Source organism: Crotalus tigris, unplaced genomic scaffold, assembly GCF_016545835.1.
Source record: "Crotalus tigris isolate CLP2741 ecotype Arizona unplaced genomic scaffold, ASM1654583v1 scf7180000018759.1681925, whole genome shotgun sequence".
NCBI classification, from domain to species: Eukaryota; Metazoa; Chordata; class Lepidosauria; order Squamata; family Viperidae; genus Crotalus; species Crotalus tigris.
Genome location: NW_024097185.1, coordinates 1 through 21,104, shown reverse-complemented (window position 1 = coordinate 21,104; position 21,104 = coordinate 1). Strand labels below are relative to the sequence as shown.

General features: G+C 40.1%; 2 protein-coding genes across 4 annotated transcripts in view; both read left to right on the top strand.

The window, feature by feature from the left end:
• IL18R1 (interleukin 18 receptor 1) overlaps positions 1-2,718 on the top strand; it is a 35,793-nt gene extending 33,075 nt beyond the window's left edge. For both annotated transcript variants that reach the window (XM_039355810.1, XM_039355811.1), the window contains one exon: positions 2,095-2,718. In XM_039355810.1, coding sequence (XP_039211744.1) covers positions 2,095-2,495 — 401 coding nt within the window. In that variant the 3' untranslated portion in view covers positions 2,496-2,718. The remainder of the gene's footprint in view (positions 1-2,094) is intronic.
• Positions 2,719-8,558: 5,840 nt separating this feature from the next.
• On the top strand, positions 8,559-20,366 carry LOC120313677 (interleukin-18 receptor accessory protein-like). Of its 2 annotated transcripts, XR_005558218.1 has the most exons (4): positions 8,559-8,917; positions 17,219-17,368; positions 18,926-19,196; positions 19,986-20,366. XR_005558218.1 is itself a non-coding variant. In XM_039355814.1 (3 exons), the coding sequence occupies exons 1-3, from the start codon at positions 17,299-17,301 to the stop codon at positions 20,176-20,178; spliced, it is 543 nt and encodes a 180-aa protein (XP_039211748.1). In that variant the 5' UTR covers positions 16,618-17,298; the 3' UTR covers positions 20,179-20,366. The 2 variants fall into 2 exon arrangements, 1 of the variants encoding a protein (XP_039211748.1); XM_039355814.1 differs by lacking the exon at positions 8,559-8,917 and having other exon boundaries at positions 16,618-17,368; positions 18,926-19,205.
• Positions 20,367-21,104: the final 738 nt, after the last annotated feature.

The window sequence follows — 21,104 nt, the reverse complement described above, 5'->3', positions numbered from 1 at the left end:
CAAGTCCAATGAGGCTAGTGTGGTTGCCTTCAACTATTACAACTTCTGGGGGACCCTCAGAGTTCTGAACTGCACCCCGAGTGTGGCCTCCCCTTTGACTTTTACACAGGAGTTTTGGAAATCGGTTAGAATGAGGTTCGACGGCCTGAGCTTAACTCACTTGCTGTTTTGACTACAAATTTGCTGGAGAGTCCTTTCGGAAATTATTGATAAGGCTGATCCCATGTCTAACTCCATGTCAGACGGAACCCCTTGCAACTTGACTTTGAGACGCAACTTTTCCTTGAGTGGGCAATGGGCACCTGTCCTAAACACACTCCTTCTACTAGCGCAATAACCCACCTTGTTTTGCCCGGGCACCCCGGTACCTTTCTGAGGCAACTCTTCTGATGGGTGTTCTCTTCTGTAAACAGAAGATGTGGCCTTGCTTGCCACACACCTGGCAGGTTGCTCTGCGGAACCAGCATTCCGCCCATTTGTGTCAGCCTCCGCACCCAACACATTGAGGAAAGGGAACTGTCTTGTCCATTGGTCGTTGAGGCCTTCTTTTGGGTGGTTGCTGTAACCGATCGACTTTATGGTCCGATTCGGAGTCTTCAACTCTTTCGGTGTTCTCCTGGTGGACGGCCTCTATGCAAGGAGTGTTCTTGGATAGCCATAAGGCCTTGACAGCTCTGCCAGCTGCTTCTTCAGCTGTGATCTCCCACAAGGCATCTTGAAACGATCTTTTGTTGCAGCTTTCAACTCCTTAGTCAACGGTCCCTCAGTCTTTCTTCGAGGTCTTTGAATTTGCAAAGTCGGGCCACTTGACGAAGAGCAGCTATGAAGTTGGCAGCAGACTCGCCGAGGTGTTGGTCTTGGTGTTTGAAGGCGTGCCGCCAGGCAATGACCGATAGCTTGGGCTCAAAGTGTTCTTTGAGCATCTTCTTAAGTTCTGAGTACACAATGGACTCATGTGGTGCTGGTGCAACCAAGTTCTCGGCGATATCAAAAGTCGCCTGGCCACCCACACACAACAGCGTCACGGCCTTCAAACCGTCATCTCGAATTTGATTAACCTGCAGGTAGTTTTCAACTCTTGCGATGTAGGAGCTCTACCTCTATGGATGAGCGATGTCAAGTTCAGAGACTTTTCCTATTTTCGCTATGGTAAGTTTTTCGTGGGCCCTTCAATGCCTCGTGTTGCGTAAGTTTCTGTGGGACTTCCAGGGTGGATCCTTGGAAGCACTCTCCTCCAGCATTTCCATACTGGCAGGCTAGAGTGAGGGGGAGGGGAACTGCCATTGCGACCCAGAGACTCCTAGGCCTAACCCCTGTAGTGACTCAGCTCTTCGGATCAAAGGCAGCATGAGATCCCACCTTCATCGTCAATGTTATGTTTGCTGTTCGTTGCGGCATTGAAGAGGCAGCAGGTGAAACACAACTCTCTTTATTGCAAAGGCAAAACCGAAACTGGAAAGCACATGCTCCACCCCTATTTATAGATTCAGCTTAGGAGGCAGCAACCTATAAGATCACAGTATTCTCCCGCTTAAATGCATAACAAGTAGGCTGCAGACAGAAAGTCTGGCTTGCAGGCCACGTGGCCTGCTAACAGTTACTACACAGTTCAAGCACCCAATTTCTTAATTTTAACTCAATGCATTACAACACTGATAAAATATCTTTTTCTTTTGCTTAAATTTAAAATATACCATCCACTTAGTTTCCTAGAAATAGCACCACTGAGATTTGAGAACACCTTGCTTCTCTTCCTTATATTATTTGTTTGTTTATACTGTTTGTGTATGTGTACATGGGCAGTATGTATATTTGTGTGCATTCGTGTGTGTGTGTACATGTATAGTATGTATGCGTGTGTGTGTTTATGTGTCTGTATCTGTGTTTGCTGTGATTTTGGAGAAAAGTGCTGAAACTCCTGATGAAAAAATAAGTAGGTTTATTATTATTTTTCAAACTTCTTAATGGCAGACAAGCTGAGAATCATATTATCTCTTGGAGGTCACACATGGTTATTTCAAAGTATATATTATGAATATGCAACTTTTCTTTCTTTCTTCAGCTAACTGTAACCATAACCTCTTTTACTTACAGCTATTATTGATGACATCCAATCATCCATTGATAGAAGTCGAAGATTAATTATTATTCTGAGCCAAAACTATGTCTCCGACCAAGTCATGTTCGAGCTAGAAGTTGGACTGCATAAAGCCTTGGTTGAAAGAAAGATCAAAGTCATATTAATAGAATACATGCCAAAAAACTATTTTGATTTCTTGCCCAAGTCTTTGGAACTTCTTTCTTCCAGCCAAGTAGTGAAATGGAAAGAAGAAAAATCACTGCCTTTAAAGTCTAAATTTTGGAAAAAGCTTCGCTATGCCATGCCTGCCAAGCCAACTATTTCAGCTGCTTGTCAAGGGGTAATGTTGCAGGACAAAAGAAAAAGAACAAGTACTTTTGGTATCACTTCTGAGCCATCACTTGCCTGCTACTAGGTCTTCATCATTGCTTGAGATGGCTAAGTGCTGGAAGCAAAACTTGAAATATAAGAAAGTGTCCACAGATACTTGGGAGCAGCAGAATTGAGGCTGCAGGCTTCGGGTTGTCCCACCTGTGTCATTAGGCTTAGTTTCAGTAATATCTTTATATATTGTTTTATTCAGTATGTATATTCCATATTGTTGTCTGTTTTTTTACAAAGTATGTCAAAATCCCAGACTTCTGCCTTACAGATTTATTTGCAAGAGGGGTCCAATGTCAACATGTCAACAACAACAACTGTGTTTTCTTTGTATTTTATTGCTGTTTGACTCTAAGTGCGGCACATGCTGACAAAGAATAAGAAGCCAAGAGAGACAATTAGAACTAGAATGATGCAGAAAATGCAAGCATTTGTTGAAAGATGGTTGACTTACCGTTTACATTATCCCCAATTAATAACAATAACTATATATGGAGTTCTGCTCTGTTTATGTATGTGTGTGAGAGAGAGACACTGGAAAGAAAGCACTGAAAGATACCAAATACATTCAAATTCATTGGGTCTTGTGTTATTTAACTTGGGCAGGAATAAGTGACCTGGTTCAGTTATAGTTTTAGTTTTCATTTGGGTATTGCATATATAAAATATGTTTTAAAGGACCAGCTGCAGTGGCAATACTCCTCTTTTACAGAAACTTCATGCTGTCACTATCCTTAAGTGTCCATTAGTGTGAACCTAGCTCTGTGTATAACTCTGATGCCTTCCCTGAGGTCCTAATATTGCCAAAGAATTCTGAGAATGGCTGCTTTAAGAAGTTGGTGTCTGGTGCTGCCTATGTACCCCATATGTGCACTGAAGCATCTTTCTGCTTTCAAATATGCAGTACTGTATAGATCTATCATTCACAACTAGATTATCAAATCTGGCTGGCATCAGCTTGAGAAAATACATCTAACATAATGCTGCTACAAGGTGACTAAAAACATATTTATAATATATAATAACTTATTAGCCTGGAACTCACCAGGGTTGTAGGTGACAACACATTAAATTTGATGGATGATTTTAGTAGTATAATTTCTCTTTACATATAATATTTCTTTCCAGGATAGAATTCTTTAATAAAAGGGTACATAACCTCTAGAGCCTTTAAATCCTTAAAGATTGTTTTTTCTGTGCCAGAAAGAAAATAATGTTAAAGTCATAAACACTGAATTAAATTTAGGTTGGTCCTGACTTTCCCAACTTCTTTATCCTGAATGCATGGAGCATGGAGACAACCAAGGGAACGTAGGTCTAGGTGGAATAAAGGCCCCTTTAAGAGTAAATGTGTGCTAGACATTGCTTTGCTATGATTTATATGTTAGACATTTGTTAAATAAGCTGACTGACTTTTTGTTATATTAAAATTTCAGTTACATCCAAATGTTGAAGTCTAACGACTGCAATGTGTTCAGTTGCAGTATGACTTGATTTAAATATCTACTGCAGCGGTTCTCAACCTGTGGGTCGTGACCCCTTTGGGGGTCGATTGACCCTTTCACAGGGGTCACCTAAGACCATCAGAAAACACATTTCCGATGGTCTTAGGAACCGAGACACCACTCCGCATCCATCTCTGCATGGCCTCCTCCGCCATTTGCAGAAAGAGAGAGAGAGAGAGAGAGGCACTTTCACTTCTCTTCTCTCTCTCTCTCAGGTGGACTTACCTCCTGCAGGGCTCCTGATTGGCCCTGCGCCCAGGTGCCCCACCCCCTGGGAGAAGTGTGGCCAGGGCCTCGTGGCTTGGAGCCACCCGGGGAAGCCCCAGGATCCCTGCTGGGAGCGGCCCGCTGGAGGCTCTGCTGAGCGGGCCAGCCTTCCTGAAACCACGGCCCAAGGGAGACCAGCCCCTGCGATCCCCAGCCAGCCCAACCACTGGACCTGCTGGCTGGGAAGGTGCGCCGGAATCCAGGCTGCTGGGAAGGAAGAAGAGATTCAGCAAAGGTAGGAGAGGAGAGCCACCTCCTGGGGCCCGGTGCTGGCAGTGGCTTCCTTGCCCTCCTCTTCCTCCTCCTCTTCTTCCTCCTGCTGCCCCCAAAGCGGCTTGGGCGGGCGCTGGGGCAAGAGGGGTGCCTGGGTGGGAGCAGCCAGGCTGGCAGAGGGGCTGGCAGGGGCCGCACGGCACCAGCCCCCACCGCGGCTCCATTGGATGGGCGGAGGGTGAGGATGGGTAGCACGGAGTCCCGGCTAGGGTGACTGCTTCCTTGCCCTCCTCCTCTCCTTCCTCCTGCCCCCCAGGCAGCTTGGGTGGGCACTGCCTCCACCACGGCTCCATCGATGGGCAGAGGGTGAGGCCGGGCAACGCGGAGTCCCAGCAGGGGCGGTGGCCAGGCCGGGGGTGGCAGGGACCCTGATGATGCTGCCCTGTTGCTGCTGCTGCCACCTGGGCTGCTGTCTCTGTCCTGCTCCCCCTCCCAGCCCGTTTGGCTGAGAATGCGGCGGCTGGGCCGGGGCGGCGGCAAGGAACCCCAACGATGCTGCCGTGCCGCTGCCTCCCATCCTGCTCCCCCTCCCGCCCATTCACTGAGGACGTGGCAGCCAGGCTGGGGGTGACAGCGAGGAACCCCAACAATGCTGCCGCTGCTGCCACCAAAGCCGCTGACTCCTGTCCTTTCCATCCCTGCCCCTTTGGCTGAGGATGCGGCGGGGCGGTGGCTGGGCCGGGGGCGGTGGTGAGGAACCCAGATGATGCTGCTATGCTACCGCTGCCACCGCTACCTCCCATCATGCTCCCCCTCCCTGCCCGTTCGGCTGAGGATGTGGGGCGGTGGCCGGGCCGGGGTGGTGGCGAGGAACCCCAACAATGCTGCCGTGCTGCCGCCACTGCCATTGAAGTCACTGCCTCCCATCCTGCTCCCCCTCCCCGCCCCTTCGGCTGAGGATGTGCAGAGGCCGGGGGCAGTGGGGACCCCCAACAATACTGCCGTACAAGAGAGAAAGAGAGAGAGGAAAGAGAGAGAGGAAAGAGAGAGAAACAGAGGAAAAGAAAGAGGAAAGAGAGAGAGAAAGAGAAAGAAGGAGGAAACAGAAAGAGAAAGAGGAAAGAGAGAAAGAGGAAAGAAAGAGAGAGAGAGGAAAAAGAAAGAGAAAGGGGGAGATGAAAGAGTGGAAAAAGGGAAAGAGGAAAGAGGGAGAGAGAAGAGAGAGAATGAGAAGAGAGAGAGAGAAAGAGGAAAGAGAGAGAGGAAAGAGAGCAAGAGAGAGAGGAAAGAGAGAGAGAAAGAGCGAAAGAGGGAGAGGAATGGCACTTCTCCAACCAGGCTGGGCAGAGCTGACAGAGCGGCCTTCCTGCCCCCCTCCTCCCCGGCCAGCTGGATGGGGGGTTGGGGTCACCACAACATGAGGAACTGTATTAAAGGGTCACGGTATTAGGAAGGTTGAGAACCACTGATCTACTGACTCTGTTGAAATTTTTGTTTTAAAAAATACAGAAAAATATTACAATTTTTTTTTCAAAAGATATAGATATCTTGGTTTTGTTTGATTCTTTAATAATCAATTAGAGATGTCCAGGGAGTCCAAAAAGACAAACCAGCAGTCACAATGGCATGACTGAAGCCCTACTCATTTTTTAAAAGTGTCATCTTGGTTTTCCTGACTTCAGTATCAGTGCCTTTAGCTACTTAAATATGGACAAATGCCTGTGGTGTCCATGATAACATTCCTAGAAAGCAAGATGATTTTCATTCAGCCTGCAACAAAGGGAAGGATAAAACCTTTCACCCCCTAGCCTTAAACATGTGCAAATAGCACAGTATTATTTGCTTTAATGAAGGTACACAATATTGTTTGCCCTGTAGTGTAGGTAGTTCCATGAAGCCTCTTAGGAAAGAGATCTGAAGCCTCTGAAACTGAAAAGTAAGACATCGACAGGAAACAGTCCAAGGTAATGGAAAAAAATGAGTCAGTCAGTTGAAACAAAATTAGCCTAGCTTCAATTGTTTGACATATAAAGAACTTTTGGCTTGCTCAGGATGAATGTGTTAGTGTTTTTCTCCATCCCTAATGGTAAAAAATCAACTTCAATATATTAATTGGCAAATATGCATTTTTCCTTTGCTGACAATTTCAGGATTCTAGGTAACTAGCTAATTAGACATACATACAGTATTGCTGTGAGTTGTGAAAATTTCTAGTGCTGTTGTTCGAAGCTGTTACATTATTCTGTTTTACTTCACCATCCTCATCTCTTTACAAGTTATCTAAATCTTGTTTGATTATATATGAATTATGGATTTCCTGCTTTCTTGTTAGCTATAATGATTTGCATATATTTCTAAAGCAAAATATATGTACAATCCCAGAGTGATTTCTAAATGGACTATTCTTGTTCTCATAAAACAATCTTCTATGCTGTTCCTCCTGCTTTCTGGAACATCTTGTTCCCCAATGTGAGGTTGGCCCCAACCCTTCTATCTTTTTGTAAGGGCCTAAAGACATGGCTATGCAGGTTGGCTTGGGGCCCCAGTGGGGGATCAGCACAATGGAAGTGGCTGATTGAGTAATAACAGATCCCCCTCCCCCCTCTGCCCCCGCCCGCCCCATGTGTCTTTGGCTGTAGGGTTTGATTTTAACATTTTATGTTTTTTATTTTATTTTATTTTAAAAATTTTATTTGAATTTTCAATACATATAATACTTTCCATACATTATATATAAAACTAAAAAAAGATAAAAATACCTTTAAAATAAGACCTTAGGTGTCGCTCGTCTATCTCCCCCCGACTGCATCCGCCCTCTCAACCTTCCTTCCTTACTTCCCTATTCCCTCTCTCCTCTCCTCTCCTCTCCTTTCTCCCCTCACCCCTTCCTCCCATCCAACTTCCTTCCTTCCCTCCTCCTCCCCTCTTATCCCTCTTCGGATACAGTTCAGGGGAAACACCCGAGCGGCACCTCCCTCTAAATTACTCCATCTATTTCACACTTTAATATTTCTATATATACTTAATCCCACCCCACCCCTCCCCCTACCCCCCACTTCCCAGAGCAAAATACAGGGTTATTATAAACAAAACAAACACAATAAAACAACAACAAAAATATATACAATAAACAAATTCATACATTACCCTTAACTCTCTCTAAACATAATAATAATAATAATAATAATAATAACAACAACAATAATAATAACATAAACAAATCTACTATAAATCAAATATTATAAAAATCTATACATAGTAATTATAACCTGAAGAAAAAATTAATCATAAAATAAGTGGAACTTTAAAGTTCCGTATTTATTCTGAACATAATCTATCCACCTTCTCCACACTATAATAAATTTTTCTTGTGTATGGTCCTTTAAATAAGCTGAAATTTTTGCCATTTCCGCTAAAGTAGAAACAAGTGTCCATTTTTCTAAGGTAGGCAGCAAATCCTTCTTCCAATATAAACCTACAAGTAATCTTGCTGCAGTTATTAAATTCAACATTAAAATAGTTTCATTAACATCTAAATCCATAAAAATACCCAATAAAAATAGTTGAGGAGTAACATTTTATGTTTTAACTGAGAAGTAATTGTAAGCCACCCAAAATTACTCTATGGTAAGATGGGTGGCCAATAAATTTTATCAATCAATCAATCAATCAATCAATCTTTTGACTTTATTTGCCAGAGGAAAGTATATTACCACTCTCTGGTGATAAGAACTCAAATAACAACTGCCTTAACTGCTAGGATATATCACTGTATTTCATGATAGCAGGGTAATGATTTATCAATGCCTTTTCCCCTTTTTTCCCCCTCCCTTTTCTTTCTCAGTCTAGCCTGGGCTATTGGGATTATTAACCAGGTTTGGGTTTATTTTTCAAAAATTGTGAATGTTTCAGCGTATCACCTAACTAGCCTAAGACATTTGAGTTATTAAATTAAATAGGGTGAAAAATTTAAGACTAGTCATAACTCTTTGTTTAAAGACAGTGTGTTCTGTTTGTGGTTTATTGGCAGTATCTGTTTTGTCACTATGAACACAATTGTGAACTAGATTTAACCAATGGTAGCAATGACTGTGGTTTCCTACCCCAGACCTAGATCTAAAAAATAAATTACTCAGGTGATCTGCCAGAAAAAGTAAGGAGTGCTCTAGAGCATTGTGGATAGATAGAGAGGACACATATAAAGGAAGGAGACTTTATTATTATAGGCAGTACTGAAGTATGTTTGTTTCTATCAATGAAAATCTGGGAAAGGAATATTTGCCTACTCTTAGTGTATAATAAGAAAATACAGGTTTACTTCTTACTCACAAAATGAAGCCGGAAACATGACTTACTAAAAGAGGAACAAATGATGACATTGAGGTCAAGGAAGATGATTAAAAGGAAGCATGCATATGAAATTCCGTTTAGAAGGGAACACAACATTTACTGCTTCTGATAAGATTGAAAGGTAAGATTTGTCGTTCAGAAAATAATCCCTTTTCAAATTACAATTTCTCAGATTCATTACCTCAAATAATATTTAAGGATTTTTTTAATTTGGCAAATAATATGTACATATTTGTATCCTTTCCTTTGAATTCCTTAATTTATTTGAATTAATTTTTTATTTGAATGAAAGTAGTTGGCTTAAAAAGCCTTTAGATTTCTTTCACTAAATATATCTATAAATCTATTATCTCCACTCAGTAAGTTTTCTGTGTTAATTGGTATAGACTAATGTAGTAGTTTTTATTTCTTAGGTTCCAAATGAAATCAGTTCAAATGAAGCTTCTGTTGTGCTAGCTATGCTGTCTCATTCATAGAAGCTTCATGGAATAGTATGGAAAATATGACATACAGTTATAACTCAACCATATTTTCCCATATGTTTCTTTTGAAATTTTCCTTAAACAGATAGTATAGAAGAGAATGGATGCATATTATATTATTATTATTATTATTATTATTATTATTATTATTATTATTATTATTATCGATTATCGCACAGTCAGCCAGATGTTCAGACTGGATTTGGCATTTTGTCTACTTATCGAGTCCTTACCCAGGACCTGGGATAGGCAGATGTGGATGTTTGATGGTATTACAGATATCGTCGCAGGATGGAAGCAGTTCCTAATAAGGCCGCCTTTTGCAATTGACTAATAGCGAATTTGTCAATGCCAATGGTGTTCAAGTGGTGCTCCAGTTGTTTTGGGATTGCACCCAAGGAGCCTATGACTATTGGTACTACCCTTGCTTGCTTTTGCCACAGTCTTTCTATTTCTATTTGTAGGTCTTTGTATTTTGTTATCTTCTCCAGTTCTTTCTCGTCTATTCTGCTGTCTCCAGGCACTGCCACGTCCACTATCCAGACTTTTTTGTCTTTCTTATCGACAATTGTTAAGTCTGGGGTGTTATGTTGCAGGTGCTTGTCTGTTTGAATTCTGAAGTCCCAGAGCAGTTTAATTTTATCATTTTCTATGACTTTCTCTATTTTATGATCCCACCAGTTTTTGCTTACAGGCAAATGATATTTTTTGCAGATCTTCCAATGCACCATTGTTGCTACTTTGTCATGCCGCTGCTTGTAATCAGTTTGTGCAATCTTCTTGCAACAGCTTACCAAGTGGTCCACTGTTTCTTCAGCTTCTTTGCATAGGCGGCACTTACTGTCTGTTGCTGTCTTCTCAATTTTGACTTTGTATGCATTTGTCCTTAAGGCTTGGTCTTGTGCAGCCAGAATTAGTCCCTCGGTCTCTTTCTTCAATTTTCCTGCTCTTAGCCATTGCCAGGTTTTATTGTTATCTGCTTTCCCAGCTATTTTTTTCATGTATTGGCCATGTAGTGCTTTGTCTTCCCATGCCTCTATTCTGTTCTTCATTTGGTCTTTCTTGTAGGCCAGTTTGGTCTCTCCAGTAGTTAGTAAGCCTTCCTGATATACTAATTTCAGTGCATCTTCATCATTGTTCTTCAGATATTCTTCCAAAGCCATTTTTTCTTCTTCAACCATCTGATGTACTTGTAGCATTCCACGCCCACCTATTTGCCTTGGTAGATAAAGTCTGTCAATGTCACTGCGTGGATGAAGGGCATGATTCATTGTCATTATTTTTCTGGTCTTCCTATCCATTGCTTTTAGTTCTGCTTGAGTCCAGTCCACTATTCCAGCTGTGTACCTAATGACTGGAATTGCCCAGGTGTTGATTGCCTTTATGGTATTTCCTCCATTGAGTTTGGACTTTAAGATCTTCTTCACTCTCTTGATGTATTCACCTCTAATCTTTTTCTTGACTTCAGTGTGCTTGATGTTGTCAGCTTGAAGGATACCCAAGTATTTGTAGTACTCTTCCTCATCCAGACTCTTAATGTTATTTTCGTGGGGCATCTTGATTCCTTCAGTTTTCATTATTTTTCCTTGTTTGATAGTAAGTGTGGCACATTTGTCCAAGCCAAACTCCATTACAATATCTTGGCTATATATACGGACAGTGTTGAGCAGCGATTCTATTTCAGATGATGTTTTTCCATACAGCTTCAGATCATCCATGTAAAGGAGGTGGGATAGTCTGGCAGATGTTTTTGATGTTTGATAGCCATGTCCTGAGTTATTCAGTATTGTTGACAGAGGAAACAGTGCAATAACAAATAGTAATGGTGATAATGAATCTCCTTGAAATATTCCTCTCTTGATATTAACCTCTCCCAGCCTCTCACCATTGATCTGCAACTGTGTCTTCCATTGTGCCATCGATCTTTGCACAAATTTTCTGATGTTTCTACTGACTCCTGTTATTTCTAGGCACTTTATTATCCAATCATGTGGCAGAGAGTCAAATGCCTTTTTGTAGTCAATCCATGCCACATTCAGGTTGGTCTTCCTTCTCTTGCAGTTTTCCAAGATCATTTTGTCTATTAGGAGTTGATCTTTTGTTCCTCTGCTGTGGGGGCGGTTTCCTTTCTGCTCAGGTGGAAAGAGATTGTTTTCAACTAGATGCTGTTGCACTGCATCAGCTACTACACCAGTTAGTAATTTGAAAGTTGTTGGTAAGCAGGTAATTGGCCTGTAGTTACCTGGTGTTGCCCCTTTTGCTGGATTTTTCATTATTAGGTAGGTTTTCCCAGTTGTTAGCCACTTTTCAATTTCTCCTCCTTGTAGTATATTGTTGAACTGTTTGGCAATGAGTGGGTGTATAACAGTTAGATGTTTCAACCAAAACCCATGCAGTTCATCTTCACCTGGTGCTGACCAATTTTTGATTTTCTTTGCTCTTTTTTCTACCATTTTTGTTGTTATTACTAGTTCTTTCATTTCAACTTCTGTTTTATTTGCATCCACCTCTTTTAACCAAGCCGCATCCTTGTTGTATTTCTTTGGGTTATCCCATATCTGCTTCCAGAACTGCACTGTTTCTTCCTTGTCAGGTACTGACTGATTCCTTGCAGTTTCTCCATTGATGGATTGGTAGAAACGTTTCTGATTGGATTGAAATTGGAGGTTCTGCCTATAGTTTGCAATTCGAGCTTCATATCTACTGATTTTCCTTGCTATAGCTGTTATTTGTTGCTTTATTATTTCCAGTGCTTCCTTGATCTTCCTTTTTTCTAAGTGGTATTTCTTGATTAGGTATTCTTTTGTCTTCTTGTTCTTCAGCTTCTTTTCTTTCATCTGTTCTAGCTTGCTTGCATGTGATCTTAACTTGCTGATTTCTTTCATCTGTTCTAGCTTGCTTGCATGTGATCTGAACTTGCTGATCTTATTTTCTAGTCTAACCTTCCATTTTTGTGGTGCATTGTTTGTTTGTTTTTCTTCTTTGTTGATTTTGCATCCCAGGTATTCAGTTATAACTGCAGCTGTGCGGTACATTAGTTGGTTTGTTTCTTGCAGTGAATTGGTGCTTATACTTGCTATTGCAGTATTTGCATCTTTTAATGCTTGTGCTAGCTGTTTCTTTGGAACAAGCATTCAATGCAGGTAGCCTTATTCTGTTGTTTTGTAGCTGTTCTAGATGCTCAGTTATTCTTGTTTTCATTCTTTTATTTCTTTAGTTACGAGGGTTTTGTTCTTCCTGAGGTAAGAGGTGCCTGGTTCCAAATGAGAACAGTTGTATATCTCCTGCTAGATTCATTTTTCCACTGCCAAAATTAACCCTGGTTGCTCTACATTCTAATACTTCTGGTTAAGGCTTTGATTTCTTTTGCCCTGGGTAAACCTTTGCAGTTCGGTCCAATTCCTGTTTCTCGTGAAATTTTATTCGTGTTATAAATCGGCGTTGATCTGCTAGTCTCTGTTCTGTTATTTCTGATTCTGGATGTTGTTCTTTCCAGAACTGGTGCATTCGTTTTAGATATCCTCTTCTTGTTGGACTTGATCTGTAGTAACAGATCATTCTTTCTTTGTTTTCCATCACTGTGTATCTGCGATGGGTAAACACCTTTTCTTCCAGTAGTTCTGCAGCTGCTGGCCCTGGTTGCTCAGCCAACAGTCCTGAGTCCTGTAACCATTTTTCACCAGATATCCAGGAACTCCAATATCTAGCGCGGACCTTGTTAACCCGGGCGACATCCGAGCCGGGAGGGCATTCTGAAATTTACGTCTCACACATATTTTTTATGGGAGAGACATCTTTGTATGACTCCTCTGATGAGACCTGTCCAGTAGGTGAACCTCTGGCATTAGCTCTCATCTTCCTCAGTAGTACAACAAGCCCACAACCACGTCAAGGTTAGTGCCTCTCTGGGGGAATTATTATTATCATTCATCGCACAGTCAGCCAGATGTTCAGACTGGATTTGGCATTTTGTCTACCGATCCAGTCCTTACCCATGACCTGGGATAGGCAGATGTGGATGTTTGATGGTATTACAGGTATCTTCGCAGGATGGAAGCAGTTCCTAGTAAGGCCGCCTTTTGCAATTGACTAATAGCGAATTTGTCAATGCCAATGGTGTTCAAGTGGTGCTCCAGTTGTTTTGGGATTGCACCCAAGGAGCCTATGACTATTGGTACTACCCTTGCTTGCTTTTGCCCAGTCTTTTTATTTCTATTTGTAGGTCTTTGTATTTTTGTTATCTTATCAGTTACTTTATCTTCATTCTGTTATCTCCAGGCATGCCACGCCAACTATCAGGACATTTTTTGTCTTTTATCGACAATTGTTAAGTCTGGGGTTGTTATGTTGCAGGTTGCTTGTCGTTTGAATTCTGAAGTCCCAGAGCAGTTTAATTTTATCATTTTCTATGACTTTCTCTATTTTATGATCACACCAGTTTTTGCTTACAGGCAAATGATATTTTTTGAAGATCTTCCAATGCACCATTGTTGCTACTTTGTCATGACGCTGCTTGTAATCAGTTTGTGCAATCTTCTTGCAACAGCTTACCAAGTGGTCCACGGTTTCTTCAGCTTCTTTGCATAGGCGACACTTACTGTCTGTTGCTGTCTTCTCAATTTTGACTTTGTATGCATTTGTCCTTAAGGCTTGGTCTTGTGCAGCAGAATTAGTCCTTCGGTCTCTTTCTTCAATTTCCTGCCTATTAGCCATTGCCAGCGTTTATTATTATCTGCCTTCCCCGCATATTTTTCATGTTTGGCATTGTAGTCTTTTGTATTCCCATGCCTCTATTCTGTTCTTCATTTGGTCTTTCTTGTAGCCCAAAAGTTTGGTCTCTCCAGTAGTTAATAAGCCTTCCTGATATACTAATTTCAGTGCATCTTCATCATTGTTCTTCAGATATTCTTCCAAAGCCATTTTTTCTTTTTCAACCATCTGATGTACTTGTAGCATTCCACGCCCACCTATTTGCCTTGGTAGATAAAGTCTATCAATGTCACTGCATGGATGAAGGGCATGATTCATTGTCATTATTTTTCTGGTCTGACTATCCATTGCTTTTAGTTCTGCTTGAGTCCAGTCCACTATTCCAGCTGTGTACCTACTGACTGGGATTGCCCAGGTGTTGATTGCCTTTATGGTATTTCCTCCATTGAGTTTGGATTTTAAGATCTTCTTCACTCTCTTGATGTATTCACCTCTAATCTTTTTCTTGACTTCAGTGTGCTTGATGTTGTCAGCTTGAAGGATACCCAAGTATTGGTAGTATTCTTCCTCATCCAGACTCTTAATGTTATTTTCGTGGGGCATCTTGATTCCTTCATTTTTCACTATTTTTCCTTGTTTGATAGTAAGTGTGGCACATTTGTCCAAGCCAAACTCCATTCCAATATCTTGGCTATATATACGGACAGTGTTGAGCAGCGATTCTATTTCAGATGATGTTTTTCCATAAAGCTTCAGATCATCCATATAAAGGAGGTGGGATAGTCTAGCAGATGTTTTTGATGTTTGATAACCATGTCCTGAGTTATTTAGTATTGTTGACAGAGGAAACAGTGCAATAACAAATAGTAATGGGGATAATGAATCTCTTGAAATATTCCTCTCTTGATATTAACCTCTCCCAGTTTTCACCCATGATCTGCAAACTGTGTTTCCATTGTGCCATCGACTCTTGCAAAATTTTCTGGATGCTCTTTTTTTTATTCTACTTACTCCTGTTATTTCTAGGCACTTGATTATCCAATCATGTGGCAGAGAGTCAAATGCCTTTTTGTAGGCAATCCATGCCACATTCAGGTTGGTCTTCCTTCTCTTGCAGTTTTCCAAGATCATTTTGTCTATTAGGAGTTGATCTTTTGTTCCTCTGCTATTGGGCGGTTTCCTTTCTGCTCAGGTGGAAAGAGATTGTTTTCAACTAGATGCTGTTGTACTGCATCAGCTACCACACCAGTTAGTAATTTGAATGTTGTTGGTAAGCAGGTAATTGGCCTGTAGTTACCTGGTGTTGCCCCTTTTGCTGGATTTTTTCATTATTAGGTAGGTTTTCCCAGTTGTTAGCCACTTTTCAATTTCTCCTCCTTGTAGTATATTGTTGAATTGCTTGGCAATGAGTGGGTGTATAACAGTTAGATGTTTCAACCAAAACCCATGCAGTTCATCTTCACCAGGTGCTGACCAATTTTTTATTTTCTTTGCTCTTTTTTCTACCATTTTTTGTTGTTATTACTAGTTCTTTCATTTCAAATTCTGTTTTATTTGCATCCACCTCTTTTAACCAAGCCGCATCCTTGTTGTATTTCTTTGGGTTATCCCATATCTGCTTCCAGAACTGCACTGTTTCTTCCTTGTCAGGTACTGACTGATTCAGTGCATTCTCAATCCATTGATGGATTGATAGAAACGTTTTTGATTGGATTGAAATTGGAGGTTCTGCCTATAGTTTGCAATTCGAGCTTCATATCTACTGATTTTAAAAACCTTTTCTTCCAGTAGTTTCTGCAGTCTCGCTGGCCTCTGGTGCTCAGCAAACAGTCCTGTAGTCCTGTAACCCATCATTTAACCAGATATCCAGGAACTCCAATATCTAGTGCGGACCTGTTAATATCGGGCGAGTCCGAGCTTATTATTATTATTATATTAGTATTATTATTATTCTATTATATTATTATCGATCCATCGCATAGTCAAGCCAGTGTTCAGGACTGGATTTGGCATATTTGTATACTCTTGAGTCCTTACTCTAAAGGACCTGGATAGGGCAGATGTGGATGTTTGATGGTATTACAGATATCGTCGCAGGAGGGAAGCAGTTCCTAATAAGGCCACCTTTTGCAATTGACTAATAGCGAATTTGTCAATGCCAATTGTGTTCAAGTGGTGCTCCAGTTGTTTTGGGATTGCACCCAAGGAGCCTATGACTATTGGTATTACCCTTGCTTGCTTTTGCCACAGTCTTTCTATTTCTATTTGTAGGTCTGTGTATTTTGTTATCTTCTCCAGTTCTTTCTCTTCTATTCTGCTATCTCCAGGCACTGCCACGTCCACTATCCAGACTTTTTTTGTCTTTCTTATCGACAATTGTTAAGCTGGTGTGTTATGTTGAAACGTGCTTGTCTGTTTGCATTCTGAAGTCCCAGAAGCAGTTTACTAAATATAATAATAATAATAATAAAATATTTGTAAAAAAAAAAAAAAAATAATAATAATAATAATAATTATGGTTGGGTTGTCATATAGTCAGATATATTTGTCATTTTTATAATTTCTTATTTATAGCAGTTATAATATAATCCCTCATTTTTTCTTAATAAAAATTAATATAATAGTGAGTTGTACCTATGAATCAGTGCAGAAAAGAGCAATAAAGATCATAAGAGGTCTGGAGGCTAAACCATATGATGAACGGCTAAAGGAACTATAGATAAGGCTTAGGAGGGGCATAATAGCTGTCTTCCCATGCTTGAAGGGCTGTCACAGGGAAAAGGGGATTGATTTATTCTTCAAAGCACCTGAGAGCAGGACAACAAGCAATGGATGCAAGCTTATTAGAGGAAAATCCAATCTTAAACTAAGAAGAAATTTTCTGACAATTAGAACAATTAGTCAGTGGAACAGCTTGCTCCTAAAGTCATGGGTGTTCCATCCCTGGAGGTTTTCAAGAAAAGATTAGACAACAATTTGTCCACGATGGAATAAGGACTTCTGCCCTGGGCAGGAGGTTGGATTATAAGACCTCCAAGATTCCTTTCAGTCCTATGAGTCTATGATTTTATGAGCCTTACAGGGCCCATGTTTAAAGAAGGTGTTTTAGAAGTAAAGTAACATATTATGAAATATGTCACAAAGATTTTCTGCTTTCCTCTATACACTTTCCTTGTAGCTTCTGTCTGGAATAAATTATTTTCAGGTAACTACATTTGATTTTTTCACAGTAATGAAAAGAATTTCAATGTCTGCCACTGCGGCTTACTGCCAAAGATTCAACCCTGCAGAAATGAAATCTTAGACAACAATGCTTTTTTTTTCCTGGTGCTTTCTATTGTTTGTGATAAAAGCAGAAGCTGGTGATATTACTGTTACTGGTAAGCTATTTCAAGATTACTGCAAATCTTCATTGGTTGATGTTTCTTTCTCAGTTTTCCTGTAAGGCAGAGTCCCCCAACCTTTCCAGCTTTATGGATTGATGGGGGGGGGGGAGAGGTGATGGTTCCGCTCAAATGGCCAGCAAGCATTCATGGCTCAATTTGTGCTTGTCTGCTGCTCAAGCAAGTGGAGATGCGTATGTGCTCAGCCATCGCTTCTGTGGTTGGTTCCAAACAGCTCATGGCTCAGTAGCTGGCCGTGGGTCGGGAGTTGGGGACCCCAGCTATAAGGGGTTGTGTTTTTAAAGATATTTTCCTATCTAAAGTGTGATCTTATATCTTTCACAGAGGCAGATTTTAATGATTTCTAGATAGGGAGGGCTTCATAGGTCAGGGGCAGGAATATGCATATTTTTGTTAGCTATAAAAGTCTATTATGCATGTCAATAAACAATATAAGGCTTTTCAAGAATACATACATTTTTGTCCATTACTCATCCTTCAAAACTCCATCCTCTTATGAATATATCATAGGTCGGTCTTGAATAGCAAACAAGGGTTATCTTTTTGTTAAATGTGTTATCTACACAGTTTTTCAGCTTCTGAAGATAAAAAAGATTTCAATTAGAAGATTCAATGAAAAAAACACACTTTGTATGAAAAAAGATTCTGGGTTCAATTCCCAACAGTTCCTGTTCCTGATCATTCTGGAAGTTCCTCTTGGAAATCCTGGAGAAATGTATCAGTGCTGATTGTATTGAGATTGATAAATTCGATGTATATTAAAGACATATTGAATATGTCTTTAATATACGTTGACTCTATGGAATCTTTGAACTAATGCTGAATCAGGTAGAGACTCTGTAATCTTAGTCCAACATTTGTATTCAGCAACTCAGCCATTTTTTTTTTCTGACATAATTAAACTGCAGAATTTTCTTTGAAATGCTGCTGCTCTGTATACCGGTAGTTTGTGGGGAGTCAATTTCCTCATTAGTATGAACACTGGCCTCAACCCAGCCCTTGGTGCCAGATTTTTTTTTTTTTTATCTCCTGAAATAGATCTACCAGGCAAATGGTGGTTTTTAGGCTTCCCCTTATAGGAATTGGGGGGGGGGACTTAATTAGGTTTTGCCCCCTTTTATATGTTGCCAAATTCACCTAGTATGAAATAAGACATGTGCGTGCTTGTGTGTGTGTGTAAGAATTTTCTTTTCTTTTCCAGTAGAATGAGGGTAAATGGACTTCTGCTATTTCAGGACCTTTGGATGGTTGCGACATGCAATGTCTCAGTGTTTTGATATCAGAGGTCTTCGTGGGTTGTCTTTTAGAAGATCCAAGGAATGAGGCTTGTTATCTTATTAATGGCTGTAGAACTAGTGCTGGCAATGAAATTCATAAAATATCACATACTGGCAAACTGATGCCTTATTGTTATTAGTTGAGGAGCTGATTGCTTCTCAAAGGTCTACATATGTACCTAGATGCTTATAATAACTAAAATGTCCTTTTTTAAAAAAAAAAAAAGATAGTACTGACTTTTAAAATTATTTTCAGATTGCCTTAAAAAGCATATCAATATGAGGTACAGAGCCATCAGCAACCACAAATTTATTGTATCATGCGACCTGCCATCTGAAGACACCACATCAATTTACAACCATTCTCCTCTTTCTGAAAATCATGTAATGTGGTTCCGTCAGTCCAGTGGTGGAGGAGCCACTATAATCCTCAGTGATAAAACCGCCAATCCTACTCTTTGGGGGAGCTCACTTTGGTTTAGGCCAATAAAAACTGAACATTCTGGAACATACATCTGTATGAAAAGGTTGGTTGTGTGAGTAAACTTCTATTTTGCTAGTGTTTTACCATCCCAACAATCACTTTTTAAAAAATCTGATATGATCTGCAGCTAATTCTTTGTAAAATATGTTTTTATTTAAACAACATTTTCATATTAATCATAAGTCAGAAAAAGAATGGAAACTATTAAGAGTATACCCAGATGCTGTGTAGTGTGATCATAGCCACATACCTTCATGAATGATATGATACTGTATAATATAATTTTGGAACATGTTAAATTAAACCAGGTTACAAAGCTATCCAATAGATAGTGAACAGGAACTTTTACTCAAGCAACTGGAAGGCTCACAATGTCCATACAGTTTTGGAGCATATTAAATCTTCAAACCTCTTTGTCAATTTCTTCCATAAATAAAATCTCTTTTACAATCATAGGATATATTGGGACATTATAATTTTTTTTTCAAAGATTTTAATAATACAGTGGTACCTTGGTATGCAACTGTTTTGAAACTCATCAAATTTGGTACTCAATGCATTTTGATGCAAAAATGTTCAGAACTCATCGGTTGTTTGGTATTTAATGCACAAGCTAGAACTTATCAGTGTCAGCTGCTTGTGATTCACTACATTATTCCTTATGGAAAAAAAATGCTGGTACACATCGCACCTTCCAGAACCAATTAACAATGAGTACTGGGGTACTACTGTACATTTCAGGTTCAGCAATGTATTGAATTCATTTTTTCTCTTCCTGCACAGAATTAGTCTCTGAATAATTTCTCCTGAAGTTTCTTTTTGTGTCACACAGGGATAGCATATCACCATGTGTCAATATTTTAATAGCTGTTCAAACAAAAATTATGGCTAATTGTTCAGTTAACAACAGAAATGACATTTATCTATTTGTGGACCAAGGAACATCTATTGGTTGCCCAGGAAAAAACTGTTATTCTAATTTTCCACAATCATCAGTGAAATGGTACAAAGTAAGTTTTTTTTAAGATAACAACTCCCTTGAATCCATTCAATTGCTGTGCATTTCACAAAACACTGAAATAGCTTTGATTTGTTTGAAAAATTATAGAGAGATTGTTTGTCCTTATTTCTACTGGAATATTTTCTTTGACCTCCCAATTTAACCTTTTACCCTAATATTCCCTGGTTTCTTGAGAATCTAAGCAAGTTTGGATCTTTTGAGTACTTGGATATACATTCAAGATTAGCCAAAGTCGAGTAGGTGCTGCTACTGGTTGGCAAACACAAAGCCATTTGGTTTTAATTTTAATTTAATTTTAAGAGCCATGGTGGAGCAGTGGTTAGAATGCAGTATTGCAGGCTAATTCTTTCAACTGCCAGCAGTTCGATCCTCACCAGCTCAAGATTGACTTCCATCCTTCCAAGATTGGTAAAATAAGGACCCAGAATGTTGGGGGCAATATGCTGACTCTGTAAATTGCTTAGAGAGGGCTGTAAAGCATTGTGAAGTGGTATTGCTAATTGCCATTGGAAAAGTGGGATGGGGAAGGTCGTAGAATCTGGTTTCATATAGAGTAGGATTTCACAACCTGGCACTCTTTGGCTGTAATGGATCACAATTTCTGCAGTTCCCAGCCAGCATGGTCAAAACCAGAAAGGGATTCATATGAACTGGAATACCACATATCTGGAGTGCACTGGTACAGGGAAGGCTATTGCAGAAATAAAAGCAAATTAAAACTCCTTATTTTCACCCAAAGTTCTTTAATTATACCTTTCATGACTAATAATCATGATAGTTTTGTAATTCATTTGAGGATCAGAAATCATACACTTATGAATACCAGTTGCTATGAAGTATCTGGCGGTTAACTTGAGAATTTGTGAATTTGCACATTTCAACCTATCATAATATTTGAGTTGTTCATCTTTATCTTTTTTTAGAATGGAA